General features: G+C 40.0%; 1 protein-coding gene across 2 annotated transcripts; it reads left to right on the top strand.

Annotated features, from left to right (window-relative positions):
* Positions 1-6,387: 6,387 nt before the first annotated feature.
* Aqp4 (aquaporin 4) lies at positions 6,388-19,556 on the top strand. 2 transcript variants are annotated; one of them, XM_047526432.1, is made up of 5 exons: positions 6,388-6,522; positions 9,755-10,169; positions 11,026-11,190; positions 11,462-11,542; positions 15,116-19,556. In XM_047526432.1, exons 1-5 carry the CDS (start codon positions 6,491-6,493, stop codon positions 15,392-15,394), a joined length of 972 nt encoding a protein of 323 aa, XP_047382388.1. In that variant the 5' UTR covers positions 6,388-6,490; the 3' UTR covers positions 15,395-19,556. The 2 variants fall into 2 exon arrangements, with proteins under 2 accessions (XP_047382388.1, XP_047382389.1); XM_047526433.1 differs by lacking the exon at positions 6,388-6,522 and adding an exon at positions 7,436-7,551.
* The last annotated feature ends 3,111 nt before the right edge of the window (positions 19,557-22,667 follow it).

Here is a 22,667-nt window from a genome sequence, read left to right as displayed (position 1 = left end):
AGAGCTTCCCTGGTACTGGTATGGGTGAGGCTGGGTTCCATCCCCAGCACAGGAGAAGAAAGGAAAGAAGGAGCATGTGCAAACCCCAGGCTCCGGTGGGAGGCAGGAAGTGGAAGAATGGGATATTGAAAGATACAAAGGGACACCTCAGTTGCCTGTATCAGGCCTCCCTCTGAGCAGCCCCCCAGAATCCCTTAAGAAAGGCAGTTTGCATAAGCGATGGAAAGCAAGGACTCTGGAGTCTGACTCCCACTGTTTGACTCCGCTTTTCCCCAGACTTAGTGTGCCCTCAAACAGAGCAAGTCAGCTCTCTCTGCCTCTGCCTCCTGGTCTATAAAAAGGCGATACCATCTCCTTGAGAGGCTTGATTGTCTAAGAGTTAGCTGCCACTCTTGGACCTGCCAGTCTCCCTGCAGTGTGGCCTCAGGAATAATTCCTGTGACTCTCCTCTTCAGTGTAGGTTTACCTCTCTCTCTGAATCTCACTCCTGGGATTTTACACCTTGAAGCAGTGAAGCCAAAACAGGAGCCGTGCACCTCAGCGCCAAGGTGCTGCCTCCAGCTTCCGGAGCTGCCTGGGTCACTTGTTCCCCAGCCTGCCCTCCATTCTTCGAGTCTCACTTTTCTTTCCATAAGTTCTCCTTTGCTTTGGGAAGCCAGAATCATTTCTGTTCCAGCTAGGGCTCTCTCTGCTGGAGAAAGAGGGGGACAGATGATTCCGGACCCATATTGGATTGCTAAGTGAAAATGAAGAGCAAGTCCACTTTAGAAATGACAAATCTGTAAAGTTATCAGTCCTCCATGGTGTTATTCTTCCCAGAAGTACTCAGGGGCTTTGGTGAAAATGAGTCATGCAAATGTCATTTATTACCATCCCCAAATCAATCCTGAGCCAGCAAAGAGGTGACATAGTAATCATTTTTTTTCATAAAAAATTTGCAAGACATTTTTCACTAGTCCACAAAACAAAGGTTTTTTTGTTTTTGTTTTTGTTTTTATTTTCTTCAACATTGCTTCTACCTTAAAAGTCTAAAACGACATCTTGGAATTATCAGTATCCACTTGAAGTTTACAAAATGTTATCATTAATGTTAATACTTTGCATCTGCCTAACTCTTTTGTTCAAAGCACTATATATTCATTGACAACTTTTAAGTGTTTATCTGAGCTAGGAAAGATTTATCGTGTCATTCTATAAGTGGGGATAATGAGATTTTTTTCAAGATTTGACATGGGTACAGTTAACTTATAATTTGAAGGCACTTTTATATCATGAGCATCAGCACCATCATTACTTAGATTATTAATTCTGTTTGCTAAGTCCTTCTGCTAATATTGCCTTATTTGAGCCATATTCACTTTTTTTTTAACTGCACATATTTTCTAGTCTTTGCAATGTGTCTTGGATCTATGATAGAGGCTGGGAATATAGCTATTAATTACTAAGACTAATTAACTACTAAAATTAGTAAGGGGGCATTCCCTGCTCTCATTGTCCTTACAAGCTAGCAATGGAGTTAGTAAACTAGTGAATTCAGCACACTGGGAATAATTCTCTGCTGGGGTTTGGGAACCACAGTAATAAGGAAGCATACAGGTGATCCAAAACCAATAGGGTAAGGAGGGAATCACAAATTTTCCATAGGTTCGAAAAAACACAGTACAGAGATCATTACCTGTTTCATTTCATAAAATGAAAACAGGGCTCAGAGAGGTCCAGGGTTTCCCAGTCAAAAATAGTTCAGTAATGGATCAAGATGACCATGTCCTACCCTTCTTCCACCGTACAATGATTATGCCACAAGTAGCATTACTGACATTTTAACAATGTTGACATCACCACTGTATGAAATTTAATAGGGAAGAACCATTATGTACAACTATAATGCACCAATCAAAAATATAGAAAAAGAGATTTAATAGAATACATATGCCACACGACTTCACTTCAGACTTAACCCCTCCCAGGCCCTGCGAATTTCTTCAGATATACTTTTCTGATGGTGTGAATGTGAGGAAATGCGGGGGAGAAAAGGAAGCACAGAGGCTAAGGAGAAGGATGGGTAAACATTTAGGAAAGAAGGAAGAGAAAATTCTGTCTATATTGTTAAGAGTCATCAGATCTGCAACTCAACTGTTGCAGATCAGTTCTATTTTAGGGGGTTCATAGATAATGACCACTTCAACTCTTCATAAAATGTTCTGTTTCTAGAATTTTTCCAAAAGTATTTCTTAAGTCATCTGGTTTTTTGGTCTAATTTCTTGTGCTCTGTCCTTGAAACTGGGAATACCTTTGTTAGTTCGTTAAGGCATGAGGATTCTGAACCTTTTGGCAGTGATCACTCTGGGTGATAATGAACACCAAGATGATGGTTTAGCTCTTAACATGTCCAAACCTAACTTATATTTGGAACAATTACTACTACATTTCAATTGTTGCCCATTTCAAACATTTTGGTCCAGCTCAAGAATTTCCAAATTTCTTTGCTTCCTAGAGAACTGATTTTCTACTTTGGACGTCTAAGCAGCCTTTAAAACACCCCACCAAACTCCAAATGGTCATATTAGCTGGGTAAAAGATAAGGGTTAAGAAAAGTATCCAGTCATCCAACCACATTACTGCTGTTTTGTACAAGCTTCAAATGAAATACAGTCCCTCAATAAAGTCCTTCTGTTTCCCTTTCCCTCCCTCCCTTTTCCTCTCCCTATTTGCTGGCGAGGGGAACCCTAAACCCTATGGAGCCTTGCCAGCAACACCAAAAGAATCTCTTGACTATTTTCCCAGGGAATTCCTGCCTTAAATGTCAGCAGAGTACAACTCCCCAGCCAAAGCAGAGTCTGCCTGAATCTGAATCAAGGAAAATGTGCCTGTTATGCCAAATGAGAAAACCTAGCTCCATCCACAGGACATGGGGGCACAGAGAGAAACTGATTTTTTGAAAGTTTCAACATCCATTGGAAGGACAGGTTTTCTCAGATTCACCGTGTAGAGGAAGAAGAGGCTCAATCAAGCATTATTCTCATCCCTTGCTGTTGTTCAGTTCCTTTTTTTTTATCTTACTCTTTTGGTGGTGAATATATCTGGAAACCACCCTGAATTATAAACATAAGGTAATGCATCTTTGAAAAGGGAACGAAGCTTCATTAAGCCCTTTGTTGTGGAGGTTTGGGCTGCTACTGCTGTTGTTGTTCTGTTTATTTGTTTGTTTTTAATGAACATACTGATATATCAGTGCTCTGGGGGGAATTCATGATGCTGAGATTCATGAAAAGCAAAATAAGATTTATGAGTTGGGATTGGATGTGCCCACCAGCCTGGAGACACTTCCCGTCTGGTACCGAGGCACTGTTGGCATTTTTAGTGCTTTTGTTTCCGTCTTCAATCTCTGAACACATGAAGAAATATTAAAAGTTCTCAGGGCAAGGGTGGGAAAAGCAGTCCACAAATCTCAAAGATATACATCAGCACCAAAGCAAAACAGTATGGCGTAGAAGATTAAAAATTCACAGCAGAGCACATGGAATAGCTAGTTCTGGCTAGGTATTCTTGGCATTTTTAGTTACTCTTCGCTTAGTTTCCTCGTGGGTTATTGTCCTGCAACTTCATAAGGCTCTTCAACTAAAAACCCATAATGTCATTTGGCATGGAAGACCAACTTCAAATCAATGTACCACGGAACTGTCACTCACCCGCACCCCCAGAGATCACAGCATTGTAACAGTGAGAAAGTCAAGTTTTAATTATAAATCATTATTTCATTTTTAAATGAATTAGGCCCCTTTTAAAGTTATCAAAGGGGGGAAATAAGTTGATTCCGACTCTCATTTGGGTGGAGGCCCAGGTCCAGGCAGTTCTGCTTAGAAGCCGTTACATTCACCAGGGCTCCCACCTCACACGGCCCCCCCAGCTACACGAGCACCTTGCACCTGCTTTCTTCCATCATGGTATCTCCATATGCCCTCACACACAATTCTGCTGGAAAGTCCTGCCCCTCATCAGAGGGAAAGCCAGGCAAGTAGCAGGTTATTGCACGGAGCTGATGGAATGTGAGCAAGAGCGGTGACTATCTCAAGTGTAAAAAGGTCAATCAGCAATACTGAGGCGAAGCACCTCTGGGAGATGAAGAGTTAATCTCGGGACGATTATACGCCACTCTGCTGAGAGTACTAATAAGTGTATGACTTGGTGCCAATTCGGGTGGCCCTTTCCTTGATGGGAACAGTCATCCGTTAGGAACTGGACTGTCAACATATCGGCCAGCCAGAAAAACAATGAAAAAGAGTCTGAGAAACTGTGGTAACCAAGTTTTGCTGGCACTTTGTGGGGGGGGTGACTGGAACTGCCATGGCCATGTGGAGAATACCAATGAGCCCAGGGCATCCTGCAAAGAGAGGGACTGAAGAACGTCCCTCCACACAACAGCCCTGAGGAGCAGCGCTCTTCATGGATTCCTGTAGACATGACCATGGGATTCACTCAAAAGAAGCACCTAAGCACTACAGTGCGGTTCCTTGGGTTCCAAGACCTGACAAGCACTCCTGACTCCTTTTCTTAGGGCTAAGGCAATTACATTTAGTACAAGTGCCTGCAAAGTCAACGTTTTAAGATTTGTAAAAAAAAAAAAAAAATCGAAATTAAAAAGATCGTGCACCTTTTTAAAATCTTGTTCTTAAATCAAAATGGTAAACAGTTTTAAGAATCAACAGGAACTGTTTCAAGCATTCTTTGTGGATTCACATAAATCCTTCCCACCCCTCTCTTCAGAATTTATTCTGACTTTCGGGGAGCACATTTTTAAAGGCTGCAACAACTGATGAACAATAATCAGAGTGCAACCATATCCTTAAAAACATAAACTCAGCCAGGTGCACGCCTATAATCCCAGGCTGAAGTAGGAGGATCAAAAGTTCGAGGCCAGCCTCAACAATTTAGCAAGATCTTCTCTCAAAATAAATAAAAGGACTGGGTGTATGGCTCAATGGTAAAGCACTGCTGGATTCAAGATTCAATCCCCAGTACCAAAAAAAAGAGAGAGAGAGGGTAAAACTCAATCTTTGTTATCTGAGAATGCTTGAAATAGGAATAAAGCGATCCTCTGAAATTCACACTCAAAATTTTAATTCCTCATTCTAATGAGAACTTTGTACCCATTGTCCTTGTCTCAAGTACACAAATGAGACAACAAATGGTTTTAAAGCATAATAGTCTTCCTTCTTCTGTCTTCTGTATTTCTTTCTTTTCATACTTCATTCTGAAAAAAAAAAATCCAATTTGAAATGAGGTAGTAAGTGGAGAGACAGAAGAATCCATAGGTAGACTATTATTTCCATAGGTGTGTTATTGTCACAGTGTTGGGTAAGACAGCCATATCTGCATTGGTGATGACAGCAGATCATAAACTGGGCATTATGGTTAACCCAGTCCAATGCACCTGAGGTCAATTTAAAGACTAAAATAAGGGGCTGGGGCTATAGTTCAGTTGGTAGAGTGCTTGCTTGCCTTGACAAGCACAAGGCCCTGGGTTCAATCCCCAGCATCACACACACAAAATAATAATAATAATTTAAAAATAAAATAAGAAGGTGATGCAGGCTGCTAACCGTTGGGCTTTCTGGAATTCAAACTCCTTAGGCAGGACCATCTTCAGGAGCATGTGACCCATGCACAGGGCCCACATTTAAAAGGGCCCCACACCTTGGTTAATGATCAGCTGTCACAATTTTGAAATCCTTAATAATTTTTGAGCAAAGAGTCCTGCAATTCATTTTGTACCAGGACCAGCAAACTATATAGACAGTCCTGTCCCTAGGTTTCCAGATACTGTTTACCTACAATTCCCCCATAATTTTGTCCCCATCCAGTCTCTATGTTTTTAAAATTTGCTACTTCTTACCCCAAAATTATTAATATAGCATTCAGATGAGCCCCCTGAAGCAGTCTCATTATTTCTTATGGTGCTTTATTTTTTATTCTCCAAATCACTGTTGCCTATGATATAAATGGAGTTACAATTATATAGTGTGCTGCTTCTCAGATTAAAAACTTCAAATAGAACTCATTGGCTATTTGGCTCAAAATTAAATGCACAGAGACCTAGATCGCAATTCATCCCAACTGCAGGATAATTCAAATCCATTTTCTAATAATTATCCAAATTCAACTGCAACATAACAACAAACTTTCAGCATTTCTTTGTCGTAGGAAGATTTCAAATAAAGGTTTGGGGAAATTTTTGTTTGCAAAGATCACTGGCTCAAGAAACATGATGTAAGTAAATGTTTTGCATTCCTGAAACGTTCCCGTGTCTATAGTGATCGGGTACTGAGAAGTTATTTCAAGTTCAAATATAACTTAGCGATTGCCACATGGTGCAGAATCTTTCCACCCCTACACTCCAAAAACCCAATCAGACAAGTGGCCGTAATCTGACTCCTAGCACACTGGGAGCTGCGGGGCAGGCAATGAGAGCTGCACTCTGGCCAAGGAAGGCATGAGTGACAGACCCGCAGCAAGGCGGTGGGGGTAAGTCCTTTTTTGCCTTAAGCTACAATGCGCAGGGCCAGGAGATGAAACTCTTGTTGCAGATATTTGTACCTTCTTAAGCAGAATCTAGAAGGCAACTGGAAGGTAGACAGATGGGTGGTTCTTTAAAGTCTGAGCATTGAGCAAAATCAGAAGAGAAGGATAAAGAAGGTAGAAGAAAAGGGATGCTTTTGAGCCATATTCTCCACATAAAGATTTATGACAGCAAGGAGAAATTAGCCTATGGAGGTAAATCTGTCTGTACTTTTTCATCAGAAAAATCACTTACCCAGAGACTCAGTTGTCCAGGAGCAGATGAGGCTGGGCATTTGACTAGAGAGTAATGTGTCCGGTTCACTACAACCCGGTCACATCAACAAGTCCCCTTTGTTCTAGGGCAAAAGAAGCAAAGCAAATTGTGTTGATCCATTTCCAGTGAGCGCCAACACGTAAGGGAAGATTAACAACAGTAAAGGGGATTTGAGTGACACTGGAGAGAGCACTCGCAAGACCACAGGTGCATACATGCCAGTGAACCTTGGGGTTCACAGCCAACTAGGCTGCTCACTCTGCCTGGAAGGAGATCAGATTTGGGGTGGGGGTGTGTTTTTGTTTTTGTTTGTTGGTTGTTTTTAGCAAAAAGCTAAAAGCACTCTTAAAGAGTATATATTTTTGTTCTTTTGGTGGTTTGCTTTTTAATTTCTCTGGCTGATGAAAATTGGAACCTGGAAAAGCAATTGAGTTTTTAAAATTAAGTCTCTGGAGAGGTAGGCAGGTGTGTGAATGAACAGGGACAGAACTCCCGGAGGGGCTGACAGAGGCAAGGACGAAGGGGTGTCTCCAGAGGCTGGCCTTTTCCAGGACCGCCTCTCCTGGGTGCTGGCCTGCACTGTTGAAAAGGGACTGTTTCCTGCCCACCTGGCTCCCTTCGCTTCCTGCTTTGTCCCCTTCCTTTCTCCCACTCAGTCGGGCCACACACGACAGGCAGCACTGTGGTAGCACCTCTGCCCCTTTGCCATCCAGCTACTGGTGAGTTCCAAAGTGACTCTCATAACTGCCTTTTCAATTTGTGAGTTCTCTGAGCTTCTCCCCCTTGGGGACAGCTTTCATGCCTCTCCTAGAGTGCCCTCACTGGCCGGTCCCAAGTGCTGTTTTCGTCTCTTTATATTCTCTTCCTCTAGGGAGTGTAATGTCAATGTCATCCCAGCTGGGTTTTTCATAATTACATGATTCACTTAAAGGAGTTCGCTTGGGCAAGGGACGCTTGGGTATGGCTGGCTCTTCCCCTTCTGAAGCCAGCCCTTCCTTTATCCTACCACCCCAAATTGGGCAGAAAATGGTTGTCTTTTTCCAAGTTGGAAGCAAAGCCCAGTATCAAACTGGAGGCTGAGCAGAGGTGCTGAAGGTGAAGAGAAAGTGCCCCCGACCCTGTCTGCTGCAGCATTGCCTCACCGTCCATGCAAAACACAGGCTCCTGGGGGCAGTAAGGGATGGGGGGGAATAAGGGTATCACAATATGTCAGGGGAGAAGCTGCAACAGTTGTAATCTCTTCAAGTACTGGGCTTTTTCGCCTAACCCTCTGCTGTCCTCTGTGGTGGATTCTTTGCTAAATGCCTCCTACACTTCTTGGCTGTCATGATTATCACGGGTATGGATTAGAGCAAAAGTGTCAGCTAATGGGATATCTGGGGTGACTGCCCTCCCTCAGGGGAATCCTAGGCCTTTCTTGCCAGAAGGAGCAGTAGACCTTAAAATCCTCACACCCCATCCCTTCTCAGCTCCAAAGACCCAAAGGCATTAAGAGGAACCCAGATTGAAGGAAGAAAGGGTCTTCCTTGGCAGTAGCTGCCTGCTGCCATTTTCCCCATCCCACACTCCTCCTCCCCGACCTCTGTCCTCCAGGGCAAGCCCACGTAAGGAAGAGAGGGCTCAGTGTCACGAAGACCCCGGGAAAAATATACTTTCCTTGGAGCCTTCGGCTCTGAGGACCAGCGCCCCCTGCCACACCCCCTTTGCCCAGTCCAGCTCTGAGCGCTCCCCGCTGCGGGCGGGAAGGTGACCAGAGCGCTGTTACATCCCCAGCCACCAGGGGCGCCTTTGGGTTACCTGAGGGGGGACCTCAAGGGTTAAGAGAGGTGGGACACCAGGAGGGGCTCCCATGTCTCCCCTAACCTTTAAAGCGTCCTCATCCCCCACTTCCCCTCGCCCCTGGCGACCCCCTTGACCCGAGGCTCGCGTGGGTTCGCTTGGCCGCGGCCCCGCCCGGCGAGAGGCGCTCCAGGCTCCCCTGGGGCCGAGGTTGTCACGTCCCGCGTGCAGTGTCCCTCGGCCGGCGGCTCGGCTTCGGGCTCCTCCCGCTGGCAGCCGGCTCCCTCCTGGCGCAGGGTAGAAGAGGGAGGGACTGTCCCTCTCCCAGCCAGGCCCTGCCTGTTCCCGTCACCTATGCCAGTCACCTCACCGAGAGCTTCCCCTGCCACTAACTTACCTCTCAGGCAGTCCCGGCTTCCTAGCCGGCCTCTCCTAAATCCACCTGCTCGCAGGAAGCGGGATCGCTCTACAAACCCTTTTCAAAAGGCCATTCTGAAGCTACAAAGTACAAAATTGAAAAAGACTTGCCCGTTTTCCTGCTTTACGTTCAAAATATAAATGACATAAGTTGCACAAATTTTAAAATTTGTCTAAGGGAGTTAACTATTTTAGTCTTAATATTTTAAGGAACTTGAGTTGAGCCAAGCAACTTGGGAGGCTGAAGCAGGAGGACGGCAAGTCTAAGGCCAGTCTGGACAATTGAGTGAAACCCTGTTTCAAAATTAAAAACAACAAAACCAAAAAAAATTTTTTTAAGGCTGAGGGTGTAGCTCAGTGGTACATAGCCCCACTGGGTTCAATTCCCAGTACCAAAAACAAATAAAAAACCTTTAAAGGAACTTAAGGGACTTTGACTTTAGACATTTTTCTTTTCTAGGAATAATGGGAATAATTGTTCAGAAAAATAAAAAAAAAAACAGAATAGTATTTGAACATTAAATCAAAGGAGATTAAGGATCTCTTGACCAGGAGATTTTCTGGAAGCATTCTTTCTTGGTTTGCAAATAAAGCTTATCTAAATAAAGCCCCTCCCCACGTCCTCAGCAAGACTACAGGCCCTGCCTCTTACTCCTAAATTTATAAACTCTTCCAAGCGAAGGGCTGGTTTGGTGACTTCTGATGCCCATTTGCTTTTCTTTTCAGTAAGTGTGGACCTTTGTGTAGAAGAGAGAACATCATGGTGGCTTTCAAAGGGGTGTGGACTCAAGCTTTCTGGAAAGCAGTCACAGCAGAATTTCTGGCCATGCTTATTTTTGTCCTGCTCAGCCTGGGATCCACCATCAACTGGGGCGGAGCCGAAAAGCCCTTACCTGTGGACATGGTTCTCATCTCCCTTTGCTTTGGACTCAGCATTGCCACCATGGTGCAGTGCTTTGGCCACATCAGCGGTGGCCACATCAACCCTGCTGTGACTGTGGCCATGGTGTGCACCAGGAAGATCACTATCGCCAAGTCTGTCTTCTACATTGCAGCCCAGTGCCTGGGGGCCATCATTGGAGCGGGGATTCTCTACCTGGTCACACCTCCCAGTGTGGTAGGAGGCCTGGGAGTCACCACGGTAGTCTCTTAAGCTCTTATTTGCAGACTAGGACTACAAGTTACTTGCAGATTCTGATGAATGACACCCTCGTGGCCAAGAGACATTCATAAAATTGATACTTTAGTCCCGGGGAATTTTTAAGTGATTCTTGATAGAGAGAAACCTGATTCTGGCAACAATATCCATAGGAAACTGCTTGTTCTTGAATGACTTGAAAATAGCTGAGTCTAGGTAGCACAATGTTGTTGGTTTTTTCCTCTCTCTCTCCATCCCAGTAACTGTACTGACTATATATTTAAGGCATTTTCATTACAATTATTTGTTCACTAGCAGAAGAAACAATTTTTTTTCACATTCATGAGATATAAAATGATCTCCATGAAAGGTCACTCTTAAAAAAACAAATTGACATGTGATCCTAGTTCTGTTCTTCACTGATTAGAAATATCATTTGTTAGCTCAGAACAAAAGTTGATTTTAAACACACGCCCCCCCCCCCCAAAATTTTAACTGAGATATATATTAATTCATCTAAACTTAATAAATGGATTTAATCTTTGCCTAATAAAATTGCCTCTCAAGAAAGTCTTTAATAAGTGCAGCAGTGGCACATTTAGCTTCCTTTGTAGAAAACAACATTCAGCACAAACTCCTGCTTGACCATTGTAAAAGTAATTATCTTCAACAGCCAAAAATGAGTGTAAATTTATTCCTTCTTTTTGGAAGAGAGAAAGGTCAGAGGTCTCAACTGGGGATGGGGTAGAAGATTCAAATTAACCATTATTTTCTATACAGATAAAATATGCCTTTCCTAATGATTTGCTGTCACAGAAATGTACTCTCCAGTTCCAATGAAATGTTTTTTTCTCTTCAGGTTCATGGAAATCTTACTGCTGGTCACGGTCTCCTGGTGGAGTTGATAATCACATTTCAGCTGGTGTTTACTATTTTTGCCAGCTGTGATTCCAAACGGACTGATGTCACTGGTTCAATAGCTCTAGCAATTGGATTTTCTGTTGCAATTGGACATTTATTTGCAGTAAGTTTCCAAGTCCATTTAAATAATTGATTCATCTCATTTATCCTCACCCTAGAGCTGGCCCGAAGAGGTTGTGTTGTACAGCTGTAGCTCTTTAGCATCCCGCCTTATCAGTTCATTTTAGGTGGTCATTTTTGCCGACTATGTGATGAGAATGTTGATATAGAAACTAACATCTTGAGGTTCTTCTGACTTGACAGATCATACAGCAGATTGCGTGGCACCGGCTCTTTCAGCAATGTCTGAAGTTGCTTTCTTTTTTTTCCTATAGATCAATTACACTGGTGCCAGCATGAATCCAGCCCGATCCTTTGGACCTGCGGTTATCATGGGAAATTGGGAAAACCACTGGGTAACTATCATGTTGATAATTCCTGTCTTCTTAGAGTTGAGGATAATTATCGATGAGGCTTTCTTTTTTCATTATCTTACTTACTAGTTTTTGTTGCATTTCCCCCAACTTGGACTCTCACTTTATTGCATCTTTCATAAAGACTAAGGAAAGTATAGCACGGATCGGCTGCAAAACATCTCATCCTATATCTGTTCTGGCCTGCAGTAATAATCTTTTTTTTAAATGCTAGTCTGAGCACTGTGTCTGACAGACTGCAGCAGAATACACTGCACAGGGAGGTCGCCTATGTGGAACAAATCAGAATGAGAATGGTGTGGTGAACATAGCGTTTAAATGATTGAAAGAAAAGCCTTCCCAGAAATTACAGAAAATAAATTTGTTAAAAAAAATTAAAATGAAAGAAATATGTAAAAGCACTGTCCTTATCAAAAATATTTACCTTTTTATTTGTTTACAAAAGCATAACCCAATTAATAGTATGTGAGTTGGAAGCATCTGAAGTACAGATGGTGCAGAATAAATGGTACAAATGTTTATGCTATTATCACCATAACCATAGCTGGAAAAATAAATGACTCTCAGAAAAGGCATGTTTTTCAATCTCAAGTCTAAACTACTTATTAATGAGGTGGCAATGGTTCCAGAGAACTGTGATCTCCATATTTAGATTCCATGATCAAGTTTGTTTCCATTGGTACTTACAGCAAAGGAATCTATCCTTTGAGTCATGAGGCAGTCATGAAGGTCATTCATACATTGACTTACAATAACCAATATAAATAGACACTTGTAAGCCAGTCTCAAGTGAGACTAACATTTATTGTCATTCATATGTTGCCAGTATAACTCTGCATTTTTTTTAATTCATGAATATGTTATCTGGGTTTTGATCTTATGCATATGGTGGTTACTGACCTAGTCACACCCACTCCACTATGGTGTAATATTGCAAAGGAGAAGATATTGCACTATTGCTACATGTATTCACTCTATAAAAAGCATACTGAGTCTTTAAAAGTAATTTGTAATATTAAATAACAGAACCAGAGTTAGTGTTCAAAAGCAGAATTTTGGACACAGCCATGCAAAGATTCGGCTAACAATGTCATTTATAAGATTGGTCATTTTGCCACTGATATTTCTATTTATATCTCAAAAGATCTGCCATGATAGGACAGGTGCAATGGCACATGCCTGTAATCCCAGCTACTCAGGAGGCTGAGGTAGGAAGATTGCAAGTTCAAGGCCAACCTGGACAACTTAGACCCTGTCTCAAAATAAAAAAATTTAAAAGGCTTAGGATGTAACTCAGTGGTGAAGTGTTTCTGGGTTCAATCCACAGTACTACAAAAAAAAAAAAAAAAACAAAAAACTTTTCATTCCACTTATTAAATTCAAACTATGTTGTAAGAACTTTTAATTTAACTTACACAAATAAAAGTGTTTTTTATTAACCACTTGCTGGTGTTGTAAACTGACAAGATTCAGAGAGTAAGAAAATTCTTAGCCTGCTGCTTAAATCTAAGATTTCCCCCCTTGTTATTTTATGCCATTAATCTTACTAAAAATGAATGTCCACTTATAGCAATGGTTGTGTGGAATTTAAAATCAATTTAAGGTATCTTCGTAGACTAGAAATAACATCAGATTACAAAATTGTGATTTTAGTATGGTATAACATTTTTAGTTTTCTTTATACTTTACATATTTTCTTTATTTTTTGCTATAAAAACTGCAAGATTTAAAAAGTCACTTTAGAGTACATATTCCTTCATTTTGGATAGTAACCTGGCACTGAGATTTGTTTATTTTTGAAAACATGCAGCTAGTAGCTAGCTGGTGTCCTTCATAGGTGTTGTGGGGAACTGTAGCAATTATTCAGCAGCGCCTGTTCTCCTGTGGGATTTGGAGCCTGTGAAACTGTACTGATCTAATGAGATCTTGCCGAAGGAACAAAGAGCAAAGACATTTAGAGGCAGTCTCTCATTTCTCCTTTAGAGGGTATATAGATGATAAAGTCACCTATGGGCTTTTTCATGTTCAGGATAAGGAGCTTGGTTCTTCCAGTCAACCTACCCAACAGTTTTCCTATTAAGACCATGTGTTCAATCTCAGCTTAAAGCTTGAATTTTCTTTAGCTTTACAATAAGTCTGCTAAGTGTGATTAATTTCCAGAGGTTGTTTTAAGCAGGAAGCATCACATTTTTGTTCAAGTGGAAGAAGTATTGTATAGTAGAAAACCTTATAATGGTTCAAAAGAGAGGTTTGAAGCTAGACCCGAAATCCTAGCTCAACCACTTGCTAAGCATGAAATCTTAAGCAAGTTTCTTACCCTCTCAGACTGTCTTTTGTCTGATCTATAAAAATGCAGATATTAATAATAAAATCTATCTCAAAGTTTATTGTTAGAATTAAGTGAGATGATACAAGAAAAGTGCCCAATACAACAGCTCAGAAAAAGTATTCAACCAACAGGATTTGTTTTCTAAGTGAACCCGTTGGAAGTGCGTCTAACATCCTGCAACATATATGTGCTCTAAAACAATTGTGGTTCATTCAAACTCAAAACTCAGTTTATTCTAGGCAAATAATACACTAAAAGCTTCATTTATTGCATTTCTGTGAAATTGGTACACCTTGACTAGCTAGCATCCATAAATACAGGCTCTGTATTCATGTGTCAACAATACAGACTGTTCACCAAGCCACTATGGAGAGGAGAACTCCCTGTAATAACAGAAATGAATAAACCATGGAGTCTTCAATTAAATCAAATCACTGGATTTTAAAGAGAAAAAATAAGCAATATGAGGAATAATAACATAGCCAGTGGAGTCACCTGCATCTTTAAATTGTCTAAGAAGCATGGGATGGAGCTGGTTACTATGAGCTGGGAACTATTAAATTCTTTATCAGGATTATTCCATTTAATCTTCACATTATGTGGGCATTATTATAATCCCAGCTTTGCAGATGAGGAAATTAAGGCATAAGAAATTAAGTCACAGATGTAAGCACTTACAAAATTACAAAGTGATAGAACTGGAATTCCATTTGCCATGCTGTACTGAATAACTAAAGCCCCAAATGATTAAACTGTACTATGATCTTGATTATGCAGAAAACCAAAGCAAGATGACAATATTGAGTAAATAAGAGAAGTATTCTCCAGAAATTCTCTTTTTTTTTTTTTCTAATTTAGTTGAACGACTACTAGTGTCTTTATATTAACGATTATCAGAAAATGGGGGGCTGGGGATATAGCTCAGTTGGTAAAGTGTTTGCCTAATGTGCACTAAGGCCCTGGGTTCAATCCCCAGCACCACAAGAAAAAAGGGGGGGAATACAATTAGTGAAAGGAGGAAAATAGAAAGCATTTTTTGTTATCTGTTTAAATGTTATTTAATAATCTATCCTCTGATGTGACTTAGTTACTTGTCAATTCCCCTCTTTTTTATGCATGACACAGTTGCTCTCTTTCATTTAACCGAGCTGAATTTTATACTGGTGAGTTGTTCAACAGAAAACCTTTCTTTCCTCACACTCTGTCCTCTTCCATCTTTCCCACAGATATATTGGGTCGGACCAATAATAGGAGCTGTCCTCGCTGGTGGCCTTTATGAATATGTCTTCTGTCCGGATGTTGAACTCAAACGTCGTTTTAAGGAAGCCTTCAGCAAAGCTGCCCAGCAAACGAAAGGAAGCTATATGGAGGTGGAGGACAACAGGAGTCAGGTGGAAACTGAGGACTTGATCCTGAAGCCTGGAGTGGTGCATGTGATTGACATTGACCGGGGAGAGGAGAAGAAAGGGAAAGACCCATCTGGAGAGGTATTGTCTTCGGTATGACTAGAAGATAGCACTGAAGGCAGAAGAGACCCCTTAGAACGGTCCTCAGATTTCCTTCCACCCATTAAGGAGACAGATTTGTTATAAATTAGACATGTGCAGATTTGTCATTTCATGTCATATTACTCAGTCTAAATCATAAATATTTCATTATTTACCAAGGAGGAAAGGAAGAAACCTATTGTAAATTTCACAAAAAGAAGTCTTTTGAACTCTATATCTAGTTTACCTTTTATGGACTGTGTATCTAGTTATCTTTCATTAATAATCAATTTAAAATGTATGTCAAGATTGGGCTAAGTCTTACCTTACAAAATATATAGACACATCCATCAAATTATTCCTCCTCTACCAGAAACTTGGTATTGTCAATTCTCAGTGAATATTTTATTTCATGAAATTGAGCTGAATAATGACGAAATGCAGAATGTCACAGGGTTATGCACACTTGAGATAAATTTCATCAAGTTCTTTTATGGGCAATCCCTTATTTATAAACTACCTCTGCAAAAGAATATTATCAAGAATCATCGTTAATTGTTTCCATTTAGATTGCAAATACCAACTTTCAAACCCAATTCCAAATCATTACAATCCTTCCTCTTCCTCACCATCCAAGATAATGTGGAACTAAAGTCCAGAAATTGGAAAAGAAAATTCTGAAATCCTACGTATTTATTAGTTTCACCTAATAAAAACATCCCAACCGTAAGAGACACCTATTTGGATTCAGGACAAGCAGATTCATGAACTCTTAATGGGGGTGGGGAAAAGTTGCCATCATGCAAAAATCACAAGGCAAAAGGAAATCTGGTATCAAATGGTCGCTCTGTTTTCAGTGCACGTCCTCAAATGCACCACACAAGTTTAACAAACTAAACTTTAAAACGCTGAACCACTTTGCTTATTGTTTTTAGTTTATTGGTAAAAATGGGGATTTTGCTTGTAACTTCGGTTATCTATATGTAAACATTAGCCAAGACAGAGTTTTTACAACAAGAACTTAACTAGTTGAAGCCTGCTATTTTACTGGTTATGAGTCCTGCTCATTCTAGAAGGTGTAAATTGGTTCTGCCCAGATCCAACTCTGTTGTTCTCTCACTTCTTGTGACATTTGTTGATGATTTTTACTGCAAGTGTAATGATATTTGAGTGAATTAAAATGTATGACAGACAAGGCAAGGCATGGTGGCCGAACAGGAAAGTGAGGACATTTAAACACTCAGTTTTCAAAGCTATTTGACAAACCTTTCATTTGTTGAGATTTTGTAAGATGTCTTTAAAGTATTTTTGTTACTGACCAGTTTACTTGTTAAAATAATTTGTTTTTCCTGCACTGCTTTGCCTTTGTCCATAGAATGTTCTCTGAAAACCCCAGTTCCTATCATATTAACCATCTAGTCTAGACTCTATCTTAGGCAAAGAGCTACAAATGTCAATTTCGCTGAACAAAAGCTAGTAGTAGAAAAGCAAAGACCCATCACTACGAGGAGTGGCTTGTAAATAGCTCCTAATCAAGGGCTTTCTTCTCCCAAGCACAGTTCCAACCTTGTGTCTCCTTTTAGTGTTGATGGCAGTTGTGTGTCTGTGGCTGTGAGATAATGGACCACTATTAAACCTGATTCTCTTTGGTGCTAAGAAAGAATGACGTGTGAACTTCCCCCAGCATCCCCAAGCCAGTGTGATGCCTGCATGTGCCCCTGGCATGTTTGACTTGTATTTTACAGCAGTTGCCCACAGCACAGGTCCCTGCCTCAGGGGTTCATATGAGTGCCACCCTGTCCCACGCCACACAGTACGCCAGAGACAGCATGGCACCCATATAAACCAGGGTGCAAATCTGCTTAGGGTGGCTTATGTCCATTATTTCAAACGTTTGCACAATTTGCCACTAAAGGCTTAAGATCAGGGTGGTTCAGTTCAGAAGGCAATATCAACCATCAGCAAACATGTCAGTTCCAAAATAAATTTAGTTAACAAGGAACAAACAGATTTCTGAATATGCTTACAAAATGCTTACTTATTATCATTTTTATTCTGCCATATGCTTTTTACTACACGTACACTTATTTTTACACTCACTTGCAATTATAGCGTTCAATAAGTTGGGGTTTCAAAAAAAGAGTGAATGATGTTTTTGTATTTGTTCTCTAGCAGCTAGCAGAGCACATAGAAGGTACTTAAAACAAGTGTGTTAGTATAAAAGGGTATAAATTTCATATGGGGTTTAAGAATGTGAATAATTTCCTTTTCATCTTCATTTTGCTCAATATTTTAAAAAAGCATGATTTCCTGTATTATTGAAGTAAGGCAATATAAACACGGAAACTATAAAATATATTTTTGCCTTCTACTACATTTAGGGTATGAAGTGAATGAAAGCTTTAGCGCTCTTTTTTCCCTGCATGTGAGACAACATATTTTGTATTTCACTCAAGGCTCTGCCAGTAAAAAGTAATGAAATTGTACCTTTCTAATGACATCTATGCAGCAGGGGTCTTCTGCCTTGTGGATGGCACCAAATTATCCAAGTGTATTAGCAGACTAGAGCTTTTTCCTTTAATCCCTTCTTATTAATGAAGTGCATAGTGCTGTTCCCAAGAGACTGCTGCTGACAGATACACAGAGAAGAGATCAGAGAGGAAAAACCAGGAAGACATAAATGAATTATACCCAGACATGGGACAATGCCAACTGCCTCTTCCCTGAGGAAGCGCATACAAACACCCCCAAGTTAGAAGGGGGTCTCTATACTGAAAATGCAGAGTTGGTCAAAACGGTATGAAACAGGTCTGGCTTTGTTGTTGTTGTTGTTGTTTTAAGTGTTTGAGTCTTTCTTTAAAACTTAGAGCCCCAATTGTGAATGTATGTTTCTGCCATTGAAGTTGACGTTTTCTTCCCAAAGTCCTAAGCTTTTACACTTGGAAGAAAGTATTTTCAGGAATCTAAATAGTTGTTCCTGTCATTTGACACTTTCCATAAGTTCTCCTGAGCATTTTCCCGCTAGAGCTCAGAGGCACGAGTTAGAGCTGCAGCCCAGTGTTAAGATTTTACAAGATTAGAAATATTTGGAAAATATATAAGATGAAAATGAGCTGTCTGTTTTATTGGAGGTCTGATTCCAAAAAGCATAGAATATTCTTCTAGACCGTGAACCTAGGCAACACGTGTATTGGTTTAAACTTGACACCCATAGGGAAATTCCAAACTGGAACAGCAAATTCAAATGCTAAAATTCATCCTGGCAAGGCCCTTTTCGGCAGCATGTTGACACCATCCCCACAGATGAACACGAGACAGAGAAATTGCCTTTGTGACAACTGAAGATGACAGTCTGAGCTGAGCAGACAACCTTATCAAAAGATGCAAAAGCCAATAAAAATTCTTAGCATATGCACTGTACAATATGTGAATTCAGAACATTTTATACCTGAAGGTAATTGGGTCTTCCCCAATATGTTTATGGCATGAAAATTATGTGGAAAATGTGGCTCTGCTCTGGAAAGTGTAATGTAACAAGAATCACTTTCTTTACCTCAAATTTTGTGAGTTTGCATTTGTGTTTTAATACTTTTCAAATCACTCTGAAACAGCATTAACTTTTGAAACCCATGATTCTGTGAAATAAATGGAAGACATTTAATTCAAGAATTAAAATCTGTGGCTACTCACTTTCCCAAATGACTATCAATAGCATGTGAAAATAATAACAGGTAAATGTTATACTGCATGTGTAGTGAACATTTAATTGAAAAGCAGTTACAGTGTTACCTGTTTATGTTGAGAATCAAAGCGCTAAAAGCTACACCTAATTTATATAACCATTAGAATGTATCTCTAGATTATTTTCAGGATTAATTAAATAAACATGCAATTTATGAATATATATACATAATTATTTATCACTTTTATGACCCAAATCATAATAAAATTGTAATTCATGATAAACTAAGGAGAATAGACTGAACATATGGTTATATTCACAGTTATTTATTAACTGAAATGTTATTCCAACATTAGAGCTAATGTTAAAAAGATTTCAACTGTAATGTCTAATATTTGGAATAAACTATTAAAATGTTAGCATTGTGGTTGACTTCCACAAATCATGTTGCATCTTATAGTATTCAGCTTGTGCAAATAAACTTTCAAATGTTTCAAAGGTAAACATTGTGTCTAATGGTGTTCAAAACTCTATTCATAGCTTTTGCAAGTTAGAGCTGATGAGATTCCTTTAAACTAAATAGGAGGTTTAGGTATCTGAGTGTAATTAGCACCAAATGAAATGGTGGCAGAATCCACGAGATCAAATGTAGTTTTTGAAAGCCTGCAGAGTACACACTGTGGTAGGTCCTGATAGAGTCAGTGAAAATTATGTTTTCACAGGCTTAATTCAGAATGTCTGCACCAATGCAAAATGGACCATGGGATATCAGCTATCATTACAGTGAGACTAAAAGTGAAAACTCAACTGCTGCTAGTATTGCTAAATAGATGATCCATCCTCGGGGCACTTGGCAGAGTCTGCCTACCCAGATGGATAATGTAGGCTCGGTGAGTACTGGTTTACCCACGTGGGTTCTTGGTTTGAGGGCCCTCTCAATTTTGAGAGGTTATAGATGCTCAGTGGAAGACTGGGGATAATCATTTATGTAGTGTGCAACCTATCAGATGCAGCGACAATGACGCCTAGGAGCCAGGTACCTCTCAGCAATTGTGATATTGAGATGAAGTTGTTTGTCTAGGTATCCATCTCTTTCACCAGAGTCTAAAATCCTAAAGGGCTAACACTGTGTTTTATTTTCTTTCCCCATTCTCATGCCCAGTCTTAGCCTTTGAGGCTTGACATTCCACTCAGTAAGTTCTTGTTGCTGGATGTGGTGACATACTTCTATAATCCCAATGACTTGGGAGGCTGAGGCAGGAGGATTGCAAGTCAAGGCCAGCCTCTGTAACTTAGTGAGAATCACAGCAACTTAACAAGACCCTGTCTAAAAAATACAAAATGAAAAAAGGGCTGGGGTTGTAGCTCAGTGGTAAAATGCCCCTGGGTTCAATTCCAAGTACCCAAAAACCAAAAATAAAAACAAGTGAGTTTTGTTTTATGATAAAGAAATTAATTACTATCTTACAATCATTAGGAAATGCCACAAAACACTTCAATATTTTTTTTGCTACATAGTTGTATGCTAAATATTTGAATTCTTATAGTTGCAGGTAAGAGCCCAAAATTAGCTCAAACACTAAAGAAAAAGAATGAAACACTAATTGGATTTCTAAAATTTATACCTAATGTGTAAGCAACAAGACATGTTTTCATTGCCATATTTATACAATGCCCAGATGTTAGATGGAATTTAACTCACTGAGTATTTCAGCAAGAGAAGTGTTTTAACAAGCATGGAAAACTGGAGATATAACATCAGCCTGCTTTTAGATAATTACCCTGCTTGGAAACTGTCCAAAACAATATGTCACCTGAATTAATTCTTAATATTTTTCAGTTTTTCTATTTCTTCATTATTTGGGTTTAGGGAAACATTGAGTACCCTAACAAGCTGAGTTGAGTTCTACCTCCACATGTTCAGAAGTCTCTGAGAAAACAAGACATTGATGTTTACAACCTTTTTGCATACCACAAAGAGAGCACATGGGTAGTGCCCAGTAAATGGAAGGTTCATGAACATGGATGGATAGAAGAAACACTCTGACCTGGAGGTATTAAGTTAATCTGTGAGCAAAAGGAAATCATAGCCTGTATTCCCTTTTCCCCTTCAAGGGCCATTTTTCATAGAAAAGCTATAGATTATAAAAATATTAGCCAAGGGGAAGAAAATGAATGAATTATAATAATTTTAAGTTATTAGTCCTTATATATGGCGCGTTAGCATTGATCAATATTATTCTAAATCATTTAATCTTCAAGACTCATTATGAGGCAGGCATTCCTGTCATTCCCACATCTGAAGATGAAGAAACCAAGTGTCAGGGGCAATAAGTAGATTACCCCAAATCATAACTCACAGTAAAGAAGAAACTGGAACCCCATTAATCCCAATCCCCCACATAATTCCCCTAACTCACACAAAGTTCTCCCATTTGTCTGTCAGCCTAATTTCCCATCAGCCGCATTTCCCGTCAATGGAAAATCCCTATTGGGAAGAATCCTCATTGTCCCACATCACCATGGGACAACAAATTAATAAATGAAATACTGCAGACCTGGCATAGGAGTTACAGACTTTAAAACAGAGGTCTCAAATAAGAGGCTGGAGTTAATACTGCAATGGATTTACCCAGGACTTCAGATAATTTAGGAAATTTGGGATTTATTTTTTTCATAGGAAATATCATCCAGACCACTATCTAAGATTTTTTCACTTGATCCAGAAAGGACTGGAGTTGAGGATTACTTGCAAACTTGCTGTCAAGTCTTCTGCATTTTAATAATAACAATGTAGCTTTCCGTTGTCCAGCGCATGCTCTGCACTTGTTCCTCATAGGAACTTTAGGAGGTAAGCACTGCTCATGTTCCCTGTTTTACAAATGAGAAGCCATATAAGGAAAGCAGGTAACTTTTTCAAAGTCACAGGGCGGCTGTGTCATAGAAGTGGCATATGAAACCAGGCAGCCTGTCCACAGCTCTCTGCTCCCAGCCACCACCCTGCATGGTCTCTGCGCTGGGCTGTTTTCGGTTCCAGTAGTGCCAACTTTCATTATCTGCTTTTTCCAAGCCTTTGATTTTTCATATCCAATAGAGATTGCAATACATTGGAACCTCTCAGTCGTTGCCAACCTAATCTCTGATTATCATTTGGACCACCTCCGAAGCAAGATTTAAACACTCAAGTGCAAATGCCACAAAAATAAATCAGCTAAACTTACAATGTTAAGTTTATTTTTGAAAAGGACTTTGAATGGCTAAGAAAACTCTTCAGTGAGCAGGGTTGGGACAGATCACTCTTCCACAATATACCTTCCACATTGTGCTCAAAATTAGTTCTTTGATTTGCCTAATTTGACAATTTCTCTTTGCCCTTCATTGAAGCTTCTAATAAATTAAATATATTTATTACACATTATTTATTTTAGTAAAACATTAATAAAGAAATCAGCAAATGTTTGACAATAATCTGAGCTGTGGGGGTGCCGAAAAGCAGGTACTCCGGAGCTGACGAAATAATCTGAGCTATGGTATGATCCCTGACCTGGACCAGCCTATAGAGTTAAAAGTCTACTTTCACAAAAATAAAACAAAGCAAAGGTATTTTTG

The sequence above is a fragment of the Sciurus carolinensis genome, chromosome 15 (genome assembly GCF_902686445.1).
Source record: "Sciurus carolinensis chromosome 15, mSciCar1.2, whole genome shotgun sequence".
Classification (NCBI taxonomy): domain Eukaryota; kingdom Metazoa; phylum Chordata; class Mammalia; order Rodentia; family Sciuridae; genus Sciurus; species Sciurus carolinensis.
This window is presented reverse-complemented; position numbering and strand designations above follow the sequence as displayed.